The following is an 18451-nucleotide window of genomic DNA, read 5'->3' on the forward strand; positions in this document are numbered from 1 at the left end:
TCATAAAACGAATTTTATTCTTAATTTTTTCTTCTATATGAAATGAACTTTTATTTTCATCTTCTTTTAATAAAATATTTTTTTAATATTTATTATCCAAATAGTTTTATTATATATTTTCTATTTTTTCTATTTATAAAGGAATATTAATTTCTTATTTTTTATACATCTATTAGTTTTTAATGTAGTCATTATTTTCATCATTAATTGACATATTTTATGAATTCTTTAATTCTGCAAAAGTTTTTTCTTTTAAGCAGTTAAAATGTTTTCTTTTTAATCTTAAAAATTTTTTATGTTCGATTAACTACAACATTAGCTTTTATTTTCACTTTTTAAATTTACTTAAAAATTATCATTTTTGATAATTTCTTATTATAATTATATGCTTTTTTATTATTTTTTTTACAAAGTAAGAGGACTTTAACTTATATTATTATTATTTGGTTTTTAAACAATTATTGTTTATTATTTAATCTTTGGTTAATCACATATTAACCTATCACTATTCTTTTTATTTGATTAAATTTCATGTCCTTCTTTCATTTTTTACATCCATGGATGCTATAAAATATCATCTATTGATATCCTTTTTAAAGGGTTCGCTTATAATAATTTGCATATTAAACTTTTTGATAAGTCTGTTATTTATGTAGAAAATAGTACATCTCCTTTTTAAATTTTCAATTGTATTTCTTTCAAACTTTTTCCTTTAAAAGGAGCTGAACCGTGTAAAAACTCATATATTAATACCCCTAATGCCCATATATCTATTCTATAATCATATTATTATCTAAATACTATTTCAGGTGCCATGTACTATTATATTTATAAATTTTTATCAATATTAAATAAAAATAAACTTCGTATGTTCCACAAAATGTATTTCTTGGATTTTCCATATCTTCAGTGCACCATCCGAAATCGCACAATTTAACTTAAAGGTTTTCATCAATTAAAATATTTTCTGGCTTTTTTTTTTTAATAAAAAAAAGAATTAAATTTAATATTATTTTTATTCTTTTAAATAATAATTAAATTAAAATTATACAATTTAAATTTATATATTGATTTTATTTCATTAAATATTTTTTCATTTTTTTTTTTTCTCTCATATTTTAAAAATTATAATTCTAATTTTTATTTACATATGTACATGTGTTTAAAAAATGAATTGTAATTTTTATTAATATAAAAAAAAAATAATTACTTTTATATCTCTATGTACAATATTCATTTCATGTAAATACTTTAATGCCTAACAGGTTTAATAAAAAAACTTGAAAGCTTCCTTTTCACTAAAATGTTTTTTTTTTTATAAATAAGAATATAAATTTCCATTTTATGCGTAATCTAAAACAATAAAAACTAGTTCATTTTCTTAAAAACTATCATAATATTATATTATATTTGGATGATTTAATTAACTATGAACTCTAATTTCCCTTTCTATACCTTAAATTTCTTATAATGAATGCATATTTTTCAAATTCATCTTTATAATAAAAAGAAAAATTCAATTATTTAATTTTAAAAAATAATAATTACTATTTTAATAGCATATTTTTCTTATGTTTTTTTATTTATTGCTAATTTTACTTCGCCAAAGCTTCCCATTCCTAATTGTATTCTATTTTTTATTGGATCTTTTATAAATTAAAATTCATCAATTGAATTAAATATTTTATTATCAACTAAGTTTAATTTATAAATTTCTAAATTATAATTTTTTTTCATTAATTTTTTTTTGATATAATTTGTTTTGCTTTTGCTTTTAAAAAAAAAAAAAATCAAACCAAAATAAAAAAATTATTTATAATAAATAAATAAAATATATGTATATATATAAGCGAATATTTTAACAGAAAATAATATAAATGAAATTATATTAACTGTGTTTTTAAATATATAAAAATATTTAATAAATTTTAGTTTATAATCAAACATATTATTATATTTGTTTTTATACTATTCTAAAAAGTCTAATATGTCTCATTAAATTTTTAAAAAAGATAATTATATACAAACTTAAATAAAAATATTATTTTAGTATTTTTAGATTTTTTTAAAAAATTATATAATATATTGCTTTATAAGTGTAATTAAGAGTTTTTAATTTTAATTCTAAATATTGAAAATTTTTATTTAAATTTAAAATCTTAGATAATTTAAATAATTAAATTTTTATTAATTATAAAATAATCAAAAAAATAACAAACTAATTTGTGCAATTTTTAAATAAGTTATTTTAGTAAATAAATAAAGAAAATAAAAAATATTTAAAAACATCATATCAAACGATATTAAATATTATTAATATTTTTTGTTTTTTAAATTAATTAATTAATAATAAGAAATTAAAAAATTAAAAACTAAATAAATAAAAATATAATTATATTAGAAATATGCTAAGATAATTCATATTTTATTTATACAAATACTACACAGTAAAAAAATAATATGGATTAAATTACTATGAAGAATAAATTGAATAAAATTAAATAGACCGTTTTGTAAATTAAATTATCTAAAATTAATATTACAAATAAAAAATAAAAATATTAAATAAATTCTTGAAATATTTATTTTATTTTTTTAAAAAAAATTATAATTAAATAAAGATTGAATTAGATAATGGGGATTAAATAAACATATAGGGGTACAATAACAAAAATCATTAATTTTAAAATAAAATCTAAACTTTTTAAGTAGGCAAAATAAATAATTAAACTTTTATATATATTATTTTATTTTTTTACATCTAAAAAAATATAGATTTAATTTCTCTTATTTACAATTATCTAATTTTTTAAAAAAGTTTAAAATGTTGCACTTATACTAATAATATTAGTTGTTGTCATTATTAGTGATGATTAATTGCCAACTGACTATTAAAAGCAAATTATAATTTATATAATAAAAAAACTTATATTATAAATATTATTAAAAAATATAAATTATAATAGAAACACTTACGTTTTTATGTTTTTGTTACCAATAATACTAGATATTATTTTAATTTGTTTAAAAGAATGTGTTTTGTATAAAGAATAAAAATAAGCAGATGAAAAAATAAACAATAGATAAGGTTGTAAATGCTTTTTAAAGTAACATAACATTGATAAAAATTCAAAGGAATTAGTAAATGTACTATAATAAAAAAAATGGGGAGAAATAGAAATCGGAGATTTAATTTTATTAGAAAAGTTCGAATATTGTCCAGCTGATGTTTTAATTTTAGATTCTTGGGATTAAAAGTTTACTGTAAAAACTAATTTTGTTGATGATTAAAGTTATTCATAAATAAAATATCCTCCAAATTTAACTTCTAGTATTATATATATATATAATATTTATATTTAAAATCGATATAATAAAATCATATTTTTAATAGTATCAAAAAATCTTTCAATTAAAGGAAACTTGAGCGAATATAAAAAAATATTAACAGGTCGTATAGATATGTATAAAAGCGAATACATATACAATTTTAAAGGATATATAAGTCTAAAAAAAGATCCAATAAGTGAAAAAGTAGATATGAAAAACATAATTTAAAAATATTCATAAATAAAATATACAGACTGGGTAATTGGAATAGTAATATTTGTAGGAAATGATAGTTATTCACATAATTCAAAAAGTTTTTTAAAAAAATAATAAGAGTTAAGAAAAATGACATTTTTTGAAACCAAATGGAATATAAATATGATAATATACTTACTTGTGGTAACCTTTTTTAGTTTAATAATTATAATTTTAAGAGTAAGCATGACTTGTTTTAAATTTTTAGATTTTAAGGGATAAATGATACCTATCGGTTTAAGTTTATTTATAACTTTTCCTAGTTAATTTAATATATTTAATGATTTATTTTATATAATATATTTCATATTTATAAAAAAAAAATTTGAAAAAAACACTTCCAACTTTCGTTTTAACTAAATAAAGTCTTGTGCAGACTTAGTTTTGAATTCACACACAATAATAAATTGCCCTTCAATATAAAATGAGAATAGTAAAAAGATAAAATCATTAGTAACATAGGATTATGCTTTTAGTTTTAAAAGTTAGGATTCAATAAGTCAAAATATTATTTAAGAAGAAAATAATAATAATGAAGTAAATGATATTGAAGTTATTAATAAAAATTAGTTGAGTTAAAAAAAAAAAAATATCTTTTATAGTTAAAGCTTAAATAATAAAATAATATAATCAAGCATTTTATAAAAAGAAAATGAAAATATAAATGAGGGAGGTTAAAATTCACCTCCAAATAAAATTTTTAAATACATTAAAGATATTAGTTTTTCTATTCAAAAGCTAAAGAATTAAAATATTTAGGGAGAGAGGGATAATATAAGTTTTTTGAAAAATAATGAAAATATAACATTTTAAGATATTCAAATAAATAATGAAAATAACAATATAAGTTAAATAATTGAAAATTAGAAAAATAAAATAAAATAAAAATCTATTATTTAATAAGAGACATTCCAGTATATTACAGCAAATATAAATGATAATAATAATGAAAATAATAATAAAAATAAAAATGAAAATAATAAAGACAAAAATAGTGATGAAAATAATGAAAATATTGATAATAATAATAATAATAATGACAAAAATAATGATAATAATAAAGAAAATTATAATAATAATAATAATAATAATAATAATAATAATAATAACAATAATATCAATAATAATAATAGTAATAATGATAATAATGATGTAAGTTCTTAATAAATAAAAGATATTTAAAGTGATAATTTTAATTCTGAAAATTCAGAATAAATATAATCTGATATATAATGCAAAACCTCAAATAGAAAATCATTATTTTAAATACCCAACAATTAAAATAATAACAATAATAATGGTAGTGATTTTGATAGTATTAGCTTTACCGAAAAGAATCTTTCTTTATCAAAATTTCAATAAAATAACTAACATTAATACTATAATGAAATAAATTTAATGAATTTTGTAATTGGAAATAATAAATAAATACTTGATTTTTTATTTGTTTTAGGAATTTGTCATGATACAAAAACTAAAGGAGATAGATTAAGTAAAGAAAATAATCTCTTTAATATATCTTTGTAATAGGATACTAAACACATTCTTGAATTCATATAAAAATTTAATGTAAAATTCGAATGCTCTTGCTATATTAATGAACAATTATATTATATTATTTAAATAAATAATGTAAGACATAAAGTGTTAATTTTCCATAAGCTTTACTCTAAATAAATGTGTATAATTCTCGCACAATACCAAGATGAGAAATTTCTTCTTATTTAAGATTATTCATAACGTATACCTCAGTATTTATAAAAAAGCATTATCTGTTAAAAATTATAAAAGAATATTTAAATTTAGTTAGATAAAGGAGAAAACATTATTTTTTATTCTAAAATAAATCTATAAGAATAATTAATGTAATAAATACTTAATAATGAAAAGTTGTTTGAAACTTAAGAAAATTAAATTGAAAACTTGCTTAATGAAATATAAATGTAATAAAATATATTTTAATTTTGTAATTTTATAGGTTACATAGGTATTTTATTATTTAAACTATATATAAAATATAAATATATACATATATATTATCTTTTATTATATTTTTTAATAAAGGAATATAATAATAATATGATGAAGAAACAATAAATTTAATAAAATAACTTAAAGAACATAATTAAAAAATATGGTTTTTAACTTCAAACACTTACAATAACTCAGCAAGTATATTTTACAAATTAATAAAATAAACTGAACTTGATGATAATTAACCAAAAAAAATATTAATAGACTTAACAAGTACTAAAAAAGAAGACCTATATTACAGAATAAGGAATCAATTATAAATATTTAAATAAAAATATTAAAATAATATCTAAAAATAAACTGATCATATTGCATAATCAATCCAAATAAAAAAATAGCAACTTTAAAACAATGCAGTATCATAAAAACTTACAGTAAAAAATATTTAATAAAAACTAGAATAATAAATAAAAAAGTAATATAAATATTAATAATCAATATAACAACCTTAATACAGTTATGTAATTGTTCTGAATGGACAAAGTTTATAATCATTAAAAAAAGATGATTATTTATGGGACCATGTATGTTTTTTAATTTATTTTGCTCAAAATATAATCGCATATTCATTAAGCGATTAATAAAAAACTTTTCTATCTCAAATAATAGTTACTTTATTTAAATAAAGTTATAGTATTTCACATATTTTGCAATCATTAAATGACTGCGAAAAGTTAACTTTTTAACAATAAAGCTTTTATATAAAACATTAAAATCAAGAGGATGAAATTATAGGCCCTTTAGCGGATATTTTTGTAAATAACTCAGATGCATTATGCTAAATTTTATTTAGATAAAGCCGTTTTTTTAGCGAAGTTACTGAAGAAATAATGTATTTGACATTATATAGGAGTTACTTATTAATTTTTATGACAGTTTTATGGAATACATTTAATTGTGTAGTAAATATGCCTTTGTATTCTCCTTATTCGATTTTAGTTTACCACTCAATGCATTTTTTCAACTCTGTAATATATTATTACAATCGTAAAAATAAAAAATTCTAAAAAGAGCTTGTGCAAATACATAAAGGATATTTTTACAAAAATAATCCTGAATAAAAACATTAATAGCAATATAGTATTTCATAGATGCCAATAGGAATAATTAAAATAATAATATCCTCAATAATAGATGCATTTATGCTTTATTTATTTTATTTTTATTTATGGTCATTCAATGGATATATAGACGGAATTGAAGTTTAATCAATAATGATGTATTACGCTACTTGCACAATTACTGTATGTAAAAATTTCGAATTAAATTATTTTAAATTAGATATTTATTTTATTATTTTTGCGTTTTTTCAAGTTGTAATTTTAGTAGTTTAAACTTTGCTTGAATTTTAAAATAAATAATCTATTCTTATCTCTATTCTTTTTAAAAATTATGTCATTTTTTAATTCTTTATTTTAATTGCTGGATGGTCCATTAAATCTGTTATAGAAAAATCAATTCTCCATCCAAATCCCTTAGTTATTATTGGCCTAGAAAAATTCCTTGAAAAACATTACAAATTTTCTTCCTAAGCAGGCTTTTTTAACAATTCCATTCCCAAAATCAATATACTTAATGTAATCAGAAATCTATTTAAAGATAAGAAAATGGATATTATTTTATCATCAATGCTTATTTAGGAAGATGTGAATACTAATTAAGCATAAATGTAACGCTTTACTTTGAAATTTGAAATTAAGGAAACTGAAAATGCTTATATTAAGTATTTAGAGTAACTTATTTTTATCAGAAATATTTAAATATATATTATTATATTTATTATGTTCGATATTGCTTATGATTTATTAATACTTACTAAAGCTACTAATGAGTTCTCTAGTACTGGGTATGTTGTTTCTTATGGAATTACTGCCACTTCACTTTTCTTATTAACTGCATTATCTACTACTAAATATTGTTAAAGCTAATATGTTTCTCATACTTCTTTTTTGTAATATTTTTTTATTCTTTTATTTTTAATATAAAAATAATAATAAAGCTAATAATAATTAGAAGTTTAAAATATATACTTTTAATTTAATTCAAATAAATTATAAGTCCTCCATAGGAATTAATTATGTATATTCTAACTGGTTGTGTATGTTTAAGATTTTAGCATCAATACGTCTTAATTTAAGCAATATTATTATTATTTTCATATATTTCAACGTATAAAAATAATAAATAAATATAAAAAAAGAGCATATAATAAAAAATAGAATAGAACTAACACAATAGCAAAGAAACTTAAAAGCCTTAATTGAAGAAACACAATATCCCTAAGACTCAGTATGGATAGTAAGAATCCAATCATACACATCAATATGTGTATTTATATTTCTATTTGTATGTTTGAAATACTAAATAAGTAAAACACTTCGTTCCAATTATTTATCATAATAAAACCTTTATAAATAAACTTTATAAGTAAAAGATATCCTTTCAATTTTACTCCCGAAATTTATCCGTGATAAAATAGAGAATATGAAATAAGGTGAATACAAAGTATAGCAAAAATAAAACTGTGTAGTGATAATATTCTGCGATATATGTAATTTCGACGATATAATTTCAACAGAATAAGACAATACAATAAAAATCCTTAATAAATTATATCGTCAATTTGATATTTATTGTGTCTAAAATGGCCTTTAGAAAATCGAAACAGTAGGTAAAACTTATATGGCAGCAGGCGGAATTTCTGATGTTGAAAAACTCCTCAAAAACGAGAGTTAAATTTACAATATCCCTATAGCCGTTAGGGCTTTAAAATTTGCTTTTGAGCTTCAAAAAATTACAAAATAAAACTAAAACTTAACCAAACTTAAATCTATTGTAATTAAAATAGGAATTCATTTGGGACCTGCTATAGCTGGAGTTATTGGTTATCATAAACCTTAGTTTTCTCTTATTGGAGATACTATAAATACTACAAGCAGAATTTGCTCTACTGGAGCTTATGATAATATTACTATTTCTAAAGAATTTCATGATAAAGTCAAAGATATATAAGGGTATTTTTTTAAATTAATTGAAGTCGAGGCAAAGGGAAAAGGCATTTTGAAAACTTATCAGGTTTTTAATAAAAAAACGCTTTAAAAATAAAAAAAAACCATGCATAATTAATAATAAATATAACCCGGTTCTCATATTGCTAATAGCCCTAAGAATTCTCCTAATCAAACAAATACAAACACGCCTGATAATAAAAATAAAAATAATGAAATAAAAGTTAATGATTGCAAAGTAACAAATAATAATAATAACGTTTGTAATAATAACAGCACTATTATAAATGCAAGCAATAATATTAACAATAATTTAAAAATATCTCTTTTAATCAGCAAAAATAATATTAATAATAGTGATGCTAATGATATTAATATTAATAATAACATCAATATTAATAATAATTAAAATTAAAATAATATGTTTAAAATAAATAAATTAAGAGTAAATTTTTCTAATCCCCAAAAATCGGAAGAAAATGGAAATCTAAACTTTTAATTAATCCAAAAATTAGGAGCAGGTATAGAAGTATTCAAAAAAATTTAAAGTTGTGTAAAAAATGCAATTACCTAAAATAGATATATATAATAGTTTCGAAATATTAATTTATAAAGGGATAAATCATATGGAAGCACTGCATTAGTATAAAACAAGTATATATTAGAAATAGAAAAAGAATTAAACGAAAAAATTGATATTGAGAAAAAAAATATTGAACTATAAACATATTACGCAACAATCCAAAAGCAAAATGAAAAAAGCAGATCAGTAATAAAAGATGAAGACGAAATAAAATTCATAAGGCATCAATTAAACTCAAAATAAAATAAAAAAGATAAAAATATAAGCCTTGTCTAGAATCAATTTCTAAATACCACAATAATAAATCAGCATAAATAAATAGTATTATCAATAATAGTTGTTTTTTTATTTTTTTTAATAAAATTTGGAATATATGGTTCATATATTCTTTAAATCAGAATAACAATTTAAGGAGTTGACCTTAATCAAATTCTGGGACTTGTAGGAGCCTAATTTCTCCTTTTTTTAATCATATTAATTTTTTGCAAAAAAATAATATAAAGAAAGATTATTTTAATTTTTTTTTATATAAATCATCTTTTCCTAACCACTTTTTTTCATACTGAAATATCTAATCTTTTTTATGAAATCGATAAAATCGAACATATATCCCAAAAAAAAGCGGCTCATAAAAATTAGGCAGTAGAGTAAATACTAGTACCTGCTCATTTTCTCTTTGCCTTAGAATTGATGGTACTATACATATTTTTTGCTTCAATAAAATCTTTCCAAATGTCATAAAAAATTATTATTTTTTTGCTTAGTTTAATTAGTTATTTTTTATAATCAATAACTCCTGTAAAATTTGATTTATAAATAGTATATTTTATTCTTTTTACAGGTATAATTCATCTTTATTTAGAATATTATGCAAATTTAAATGAAGCAACTAATTTTGATAATATATAAATTCTAGAATAAAAAAGAGAAGAAGTCGATAAACTTCTTTAAAACCTTCTCCCTTAGCATATTTTGGATTAGTTTTTAAATTAAATGAATAGAGAATTGCCTTTAGTCTGTGAAACTCTTGAAAATGCTACTCTATTGTTTGCTGATATAGCAGGTTTTACAAAATATTCAAGTATGAATGAACCTATTAAAGTAGTTAATATGTTGAGACAATTATTTACAGATTTTGACAATAAGTGTGTTTCTAGAAAAGTTTTTAAGTTATATACTATAGGTGATTGTTATGTATGCTTCGGTATTAATAATAAAAATTAAAGAAATCCAGCTGAAGAAGCTCATAATGTAATTTAATTTGCTTTTGATATGATTTAAATTATTTAAGAAGTTAGAAAACATACTGATTGTTAATTAGAAATGAGAATTGGCATTCATACTGTATTTTTTCTCATTTACTATTTTTTTTATTATTTATATTTTTTAAATAAAAGGGCAAAATATATGCAGGTATTGTTGGTACTGAAATTGTTAGATATGACGTATATGGATTAGACGTTCTTATTGCTAATAAAATGGAATCTAATGGCACTAATGGAAGAGTTATGATTAGTACAAGCACTAAAAATATAATGGAAGATAGTTATTAAGATGAATATATATATACATTTAAAGAAGCTGTTTATGTTAAACAAATCGGAATCAGTATTAATGGGTATTATGTTGATAATAAAAGTTAATATTCTATTACAAATGAGGAACTTATTTAGTGATTAACACTTTTTTTAAATAGTGGTACTTTTTTATATTTATATATATGCTTATATATACTTATTAATTTAATTTTATATAAAAATATATATGTTAATTAGATTATATGTTAAAATATATATAAAATAATAATTAATAATATATTATAATAAAATTAATTTAATTTTTATTAAAATATTCTCTTTAACAAAATTATTTTAATATATAGAAAATAAACATAAAAATGTATACCTGTATACTTTATTAAAAAATATAATAAAAATAATTAAAATAAAAAATTTATAATATAATATTATTATAAAAAAAAAAAAAATGGAAAATCTAAAGAACAATAATAATCTATAAAAGTAGGATATAAAAAAGCCATAAATATAAACTAAAAAAATTGGAACATAATTATAGAAATTGGCTAAAATCTACAAAGTTAACATAAATGAATTAAAATATAAACTTTAGCCAATGTAGACACACAAAGTACAATTAAAAAAAATCGTAAAAGCAACCGAAAATATAAAAAATAACTAAAATGATAATTAAAATAACAAATAAAATATTATTTAATAAAATAACTAAAATAACAACAATACTAACAAATAAATATACAATTAAATAGGAACAATAAGAGAAGATGAAAATGAAGATATTGATCTAATAGTTAGTAATGATTAATTATAAAATGAATTTTTAAAATTTAATAGAGAATAATTAGACAATGAATTAATAAAAGAAAAAGAATTAGAAGGATTATAAAATTTAACAAAAATAAAATTATAAAAAATACAGAATAAGAAAACAACAATAATATAATTGTTAGTACAGGCGATTTAATTAGTCAAAATAATGATAAAGTCGCTGTTTTCGAAGAAAGTTATAATGACGAATAGAGCAAATATTCATTTTAATCCGTAAATTAATAAAATATTTTTTTAAAAAATCAAAATAACGAAAATTTATTTAATAATTAAAATAATGAATTAAAATTTTAATATAATTTTGAGGAAAATAAGAAAAAAATAGACCAAAATTAAATTTAGAATTAATTGAATTAACATGAATAGGTTTAAGAATATATTTAAGCAAATGATATTTACGCCCAAACATAATAAAATTAATTTTTTATAAATTAAAATGAGAAGGACATATACTTTTCTTATTAATAAGAAGAAGTAAAGAATAATGATAAAGCTTAAATAGATATTAAATTTATGGAAAATCATGAAAATTTATTTAATATAAAAAATTAGTTTAATGATAAAAATTAAAGATAAAAATCTATTTAATATGGAAATGTATTTTAAATATATATTTTTTTTTTTAAATTAAAAATTTTATCTTATATAATTTATAGATAAAAAATAAATAAACAAGGAGTTTAAGCGTAAATGCTTTTAATTTTTTAGAAAACAAAAATTTGATTTTAAAAGATGGGTGGATATATAAAAAAAATCCTTCTTTAATAACTAATTGGAGAGTAGAGATAAATAATATTTTATATTCTAATAAAATAAAAATATAAAAAAGTTAAGATTCTTTCAATTAACAAATACAAAGTTGATATATTTTTTAGATAAAAATAAAGAAAAAATAAGAGGATGTATAAATTTTAATTTAGTATAATGTCAAATAAAAGTAATTAAAAAAAAATATATATATATGTATAAAATATATAATTAAACAAAAGGATATTTCAAATGATAAGTTTAGTATTGAAATAAAAGGATATAAAAGAGATATTTGTTTAAAAGCATATACACCAATACAAGCTATGTAATGGATAGAAATGATAAATCATGTAATCTATTAGAACTAGAAAATATAAAAACCATCTATACATGAAAATTAACTATAAAAATATATAAAATAATTAATTATAACTGAATAAGAGTTACTATAAACAGCCGAATCGGGAGATATTTTGTTATTTTAGTATAAAATAAATAAACATACAAAAAATTTACAATTAAAATTAAAAAAAAAATAGAACAAATAATATAGGAGCTAAATTATAAAGATAATTAACAGGAGGAATGTTTGATCATGTTAGTTTATGTGTAAAACTAAACAGATAATCATTAAAAGTATTAGATTCTACAAGAGATGATGGAGTTTATTTGATGGGTTGGAATTAATACATAGCTAAAAATGATTTATTCGAAAAGGTAGTCTATCGAAAATTAATATGGAATAAAAAGAAATAATTAAATGATTAAATATAATAATTTATAATTAATAATATAGGGAAAAAATACGAATTGAATCTTTTTAAACTTATGGGAATTAATTAAAATTAAGGAGATTAAAAAACGTATTTTTGTTCAGAATTGGTTGCTTAATTTTTTTAAAATGTTGGATTAATTCTTAAAAATAAACCAGCTTCTAGTTTTTGGCCAAGTTTAGTTTTTTTATTTGTAATTTTATTTATTCTGATTTTTTTTTATTTTTTATTTGTTTTTAGTTTCATTTTCTCAAGAAAAAAATTTATGTCTACTTAATGGAGCTAAGTTTGGTATTTAAACTACAGTTTTATTAAACAAACATTAGAATATTGTTTTATGATTTATATATATAAATATTTTATTATTAATAAAAAAATATTTTTTTAAGTTAATGTTAATTATTTAGAATTTTTATTAATTTAAAATTAATGGCTTTTTTATTTATTTTTTTCAAATATTTTTTTTCTCTTATCTTTTTCTTTCTTTTTTTGTTAAAAAAAATAAAATAAATTATAATCATTTTTTAAAAAAAAAAAAAAAAGTCTGTTTATATTATACATGTCTTTTATAGAATTTTAGTTTACTTTTAATTTTCGCTCTTTTAACAAATATCAATATTATTAAACCTTTAAATAAAAATTAAAATTTTTAAAATTCAATAAAATTAAATAAAATAATTAAAAAATTATACGTTTACTAATTATTTCCCTCATCAAGTTTTTAATAATTTTCAAATTTTTAATATTATCCGTAATTATTAACTTAAAATATAAATTAAAAATAATAAAAATTATAAATTATTTTTACTATCAAATAAACCTAAACCAATATCAAATACAATACATGTGCCAATAATAAATATTTATCCAACCCAAAAATTAGTTTGTTAGAAAAGTCTATATTATATATATACATATATGAAAAAAATTATTAAGAAAATAAATAAAAACCTCTAAAATACTGAAAATAATTCAAAAGAAGGATATTATTAAACAAAAACAACCAGCAAAACATATAATCCAAAGCTTAAAAACAAGAAAAGTATATTAATTCCTCTTAGACAAGTTGATAAAATTATAATTTTAATATTAGCAAGTAATACAATATTCCAATACATAAAATTTCCAGTTAAAACCAAATAATTATCATGTTCTACTGTCGAATTAAATTCAATAATAAGAACACTCGAAACTCCAATAATAGATGCTTAAAAAACTGCTAAAAAGAAGGTTTTCCAGAAAATCCTGCTATTAAAAAGATAATTATTCAACCCGTTTAAGTAATAGGGCCAAGGATTATTAACTAAAAACAATCCTTTATATTCTTTATCGAAAATAGCAAAGAGTACAATAGGAGCAGAAGTAAATAAAATATTATACAGTTAAAAAACCCAAATATCATATAAAAACTACCCAGAAAATCCATTATAAAATCCAAACCAAAACTAAGGTAAGACCAAAATTATATTTTTGTAAAAATTATATAAAACCAAACTACTATTTTTTCTATAAAATTCCCTTCCAAAATAAAGAACTAATCTAGATAAAAATTAAAATTCTCCAATAACGAAATCACTTGACTAGTTATTTTTTTAATAAAAAAAAATAAAAATAAAATATTTTACTCTAGCAGCTTATTATCCTTCTAAACCTTTAATTCCAACTCCAACATGAGCTCCAATAATCATATTTACATCATTTGCCCCATCTCCAATAGCTAGAGTGGTTATTGATGGATATTTTTTCCTATACATATCCACGATTTATCTTTTTTATTTAGGCGATACTCTACAAACAATCATAGAATCAGCATAAGAAGTTAAATGCATAAATTGGTGTAAGAATTTATTTTATACAGCTAATGAATCTAATGCACTTCCAGAAATTATCAAACATATTTTTATATCTTCGTTTGTTTCTTTGATTTCTTCTTCTATTTTAGATAGTCTAATTTCTATAGATTCCTGATTGATTCCGTTTTGAAAATCTAAGACTATTTTTTTGTAAGAAACTTCTATTATTTATGATAATATAGCAACGTTTATTGCTGTTTCTTTCTTATCTCCTGTTAACATCCATATTTATATACCTGCTTCTCTTAATTTTTAAATTGATTAAGGGACATTTTATTATAATTTATCTTCTATTGCAGTACATCCGATTATTTCTAAATCATTTTCGATTTCATTATATAATTAATAAACTTTAATATCTCTCTTTTAAAAATATAAAAATTTAATATATATATATATATATATATATATATATATATATATATATATTTTATTCATATTGTTTTTTTTTATTTACTATAATTTTATTAATAAAATTATATAATATTACTCTATAATCTATCAAATATAAAAAAGTTGGAAAAAATGATTGGTCTTTTCTGTTAATATTAATTACAATTTGAAAAAATTATTGTAAATATAAAAAAAACAATATGAATAAATAATATAAATCAATATATATAAATATATATAAATATATATATATATATATATATATATATATATTTATTAAAATACATATGTTTATATTTTTTTAATAATATATATTATTATATATAACTTTACATTTTTATCTAAAGAAAGCTTTGCTTCTTCGATTTAATAAACCCAATTTAAATATTATTTTTTTGATATAATTTTTTAAGCCAAAACCAAAGTTCTAAACCCTTATTTAGAAAAATCTTCCACTTGATTTCTAGTTTTTTCAAACCATCCGTTTTTTCTTGAATTATTACTTGCTGAATCAAAAATGACAGAATCAGCCCCTTTTGTATATATAAAATATTAATTATCATCATCTTTTTTTTGAAAAATGACAGACATTTTTTTCCTAGAACTTGTAAATTCTAATACATTACATATTTTTATACAATAACAATCTTCTTTTTCATTTAAAAATCCTTTTTTCAAAATTTCCATTTCGTTTTCTTCTTTTTTTCCAATAAAAATGCCTTATTTCTTTGCAAATTCATTTAATGATAAATCATCTTGCGAGCATGAATGAAATTTTAATTTTTTTTCTTTTTCGTCCCATTATACTATCACTTCTTAACAAATCACTAAAAATTTTAAAAAAGCTTCCAAATCTCCTTTATTTTGTTATAAAAATTCTTCATTTTCATCAAAACCTTTTTCACTATTACTTTAATTTTTTAATCCGAAATTTTTCCCTTTAAACCCAAATCCTTTAAAAACTAATTAATTACAAGTCAAAGTCCCTGTTTTATCAGTAAAAATAACACCAACCTAACCTAATTCTTCATTAAGACTTGAAGATTACACAACTGCTTTAACTCCTTCTTCTGATACCATTTTATAATCTCTATTTATTTTCATTCCTTAAAAAAACTTTACCATATCTAAAGTCACAAGTAATGATATAGGTATAAAATTTGTAAACAAAAGCATCCAAATTCCATAAACTTCCCAAAAAGACCTTTTTAGACCTTGTAAATTTTCACCAAAATAATACAAAAAGCTACTTTCGAAATTCAACATTGCACAAAGAATACAAAACATAATCTATACTAAAAAAACGACAATAATTTCTTTATTCATAAGTGCTTAAATAGTAGATTTTTTCCCTCTAGATTTAACTGAATTGAGCATAATTTTTGTCTAATGTCCAGTATAGACAACAACTCCAATAATAAATTCAGTTTATTTCAAAGTACACCCCCTTAAAATAAAATTATGGGATTCCAAAGGAGTTTGGATCATTTCATGTCCCCTTTAATGTTCAATAATTCCTTAAAATTTATATAAAAAAGGGTTTGGCTTTTCATATTTTAACAGACTATAAGTTTAGCAAACACAATTTTCATCTTTAAAATCTTCCAATAATTAATTTGGGACTTCTTTTGTTTTTAAATTTGTTTCTCCGTCTAAATTTTTAGTCTCAATGTAACATATTCCTTTTTAATGTTATTAAGAAGAATATAAAAGAATCATATCGGATGGTATTTATTCGTTATTTCTTACTTTTATTATATGGCCTATTCTAATGTTTTTGCTTTGGTCTTGTACAAATTTATTGTTTTTATAAATTAAGGTGGGTATTTGATTTTCTTTTTTGTCTTATTTATGTCTTTTTATTTTTTTTTAACATTTTTTTATTTTTTATTTTTTACCTTTTTATATCTTCATAAATGTCCTTTATTGCTGTTATAATAAGAATTACTAATAATGGAACATATATTACAGGTTTTCTTTCAGAATTTGTTATTTCATTGATCATTTGTAATAATCCAACTACCTTTTAATATAATTTATTTTAATATATAGCTATTATTTTTTATTTTTACTAAAAAATATAAGTTGGGAAGATTTGAAAATTATTCAAGTAAATTTAATGGAAGAAATGTTAAAATTGAATATTTTGCTGTATGTATTTAATTATTGCAAACATCGAAATCGGGTTTAGATGTATGTATTAATCTTTCTGGTTAAATTTACCATTCATCAGTATACTAAAAGGAAAAAAAAGGAAGTTCAATATTGTTTTTGTGATATTTATCTTTTTTTTATTAATTTTTTATTTTATATAAATTAAACCTTATTAAAAGGTATAATGATCAGACATTTCTAAAATTATTTTTTTTTAATATTTTTATATGATATTGAAAATATTATTAATTAAACAAATATATTTTATTTTATTTTTTTTTAAAAAAAATAATAATAATAAATAATTTTTTTATTTTATTCTTAAAATAATAGAAAAAAACAATTCATTAAAACATTTATAAATTAAATTTTTCATATTTTTTTTCAAGATCATCTAAATTTAAATAATTTATACCCATTAAACTTTAAGAAATATTAATATCTTATAAAGATAATTGTTCGTTTTCTTCTATATTTTAAATATCTTCTTAATCTTTATAATTATAATAACTTTGTTCTTTTTATTTTTAATTTTTTTATTAATCATCTTTATCTTTACATCTTTAACTACAATACTTTTTATTTTTATATATAAAAGCAGTATCTTCGATTATAATTTTATAACAAAACCAACAACTAATTTTTGTTGTCTAGAAACTACAAACAGTTTCGTTTTTATTAATATTAATTTATTTATTATTTTTTTATTTTAATTCTTCAATTTTTTTGAATATTTTAATCTAAAATCCAGAAGGAATTTTCATTGTTTTTAAAATTTCTTTATTTAGATCTTTAAGATAAATAAAAAAAAATTAATTCATTAAAATTTATTTTTATTTACTTAAAATATCATTTAATGAACAAATATTATTTTATATAAAAATTTATTAAAAATTTAATAAATTTAATTCTGAAAGAAACTCTTCCAAAAAATTAAGCTCTTTTATTTTGA

General features: G+C 18.8%; 3 protein-coding genes across 3 annotated transcripts, besides 14 other annotated features; 1 reads left to right on the plus strand and 2 right to left on the minus strand. All coding sequences in view use genetic code 6, as the record gives it.

Annotated features, from left to right (window-relative positions):
* Positions 1-3: part of a microsatellite that runs on past the window's edge.
* Positions 1-1737, minus strand: IMG5_181310 (protein kinase domain protein; the record flags this gene model as incomplete). The annotated part of the gene is made up of 4 exons (XM_004027498.1): positions 1-819; positions 864-971; positions 1211-1495; positions 1549-1737. 4 exons carry the CDS (start codon positions 1735-1737, stop codon positions 1-3), a joined length of 1401 nt encoding a protein of 466 aa, XP_004027547.1.
* Positions 1722-1764: a microsatellite.
* A 34-nt stretch (positions 1765-1798) lies between these two features.
* Positions 1799-1842: a microsatellite.
* Positions 1843-3807: 1965 nt separating this feature from the next.
* Positions 3808-10886, plus strand: IMG5_181320 (hypothetical protein; the record flags this gene model as incomplete). Its single annotated transcript, XM_004027499.1, has 4 exons — positions 3808-5572; positions 5650-7788; positions 8048-10554; positions 10608-10886. 4 exons carry the CDS (start codon positions 3808-3810, stop codon positions 10884-10886), a joined length of 6690 nt encoding a protein of 2229 aa, XP_004027548.1.
* Positions 4519-4734: a microsatellite.
* Positions 4523-4724: a microsatellite.
* Positions 4523-4734: a microsatellite.
* Positions 10558-10598: a microsatellite.
* A 107-nt stretch (positions 10887-10993) lies between the features above and the next one.
* Positions 10994-11043: a microsatellite.
* A 352-nt stretch (positions 11044-11395) lies between these two features.
* Positions 11396-11461: a microsatellite.
* A 1935-nt stretch (positions 11462-13396) lies between these two features.
* On the minus strand, positions 13397-17695 carry IMG5_181330 (phospholipid-translocating p-type flippase family protein, putative; the record flags this gene model as incomplete). The annotated part of the gene is made up of 9 exons (XM_004027500.1): positions 13397-13582; positions 13659-13726; positions 13792-13861; positions 13908-13996; positions 14051-15313; positions 15674-17200; positions 17244-17368; positions 17418-17629; positions 17668-17695. The coding sequence occupies 9 exons, from the start codon at positions 17693-17695 to the stop codon at positions 13551-13553; spliced, it is 3414 nt and encodes a 1137-aa protein (XP_004027549.1). The 3' UTR covers positions 13397-13550.
* Positions 15338-15381: a microsatellite.
* Positions 15527-15609: a microsatellite.
* Positions 15550-15611: a microsatellite.
* Positions 15567-15618: a microsatellite.
* Positions 15612-15670: a microsatellite.
* Positions 17696-18451: the final 756 nt, after the last annotated feature.

Source organism: Ichthyophthirius multifiliis (assembly GCF_000220395.1).
Source record: "Ichthyophthirius multifiliis unplaced genomic scaffold scaff_1120509251321, whole genome shotgun sequence".
NCBI lineage: Eukaryota > Ciliophora > Oligohymenophorea > Hymenostomatida > Ichthyophthirius > Ichthyophthirius multifiliis.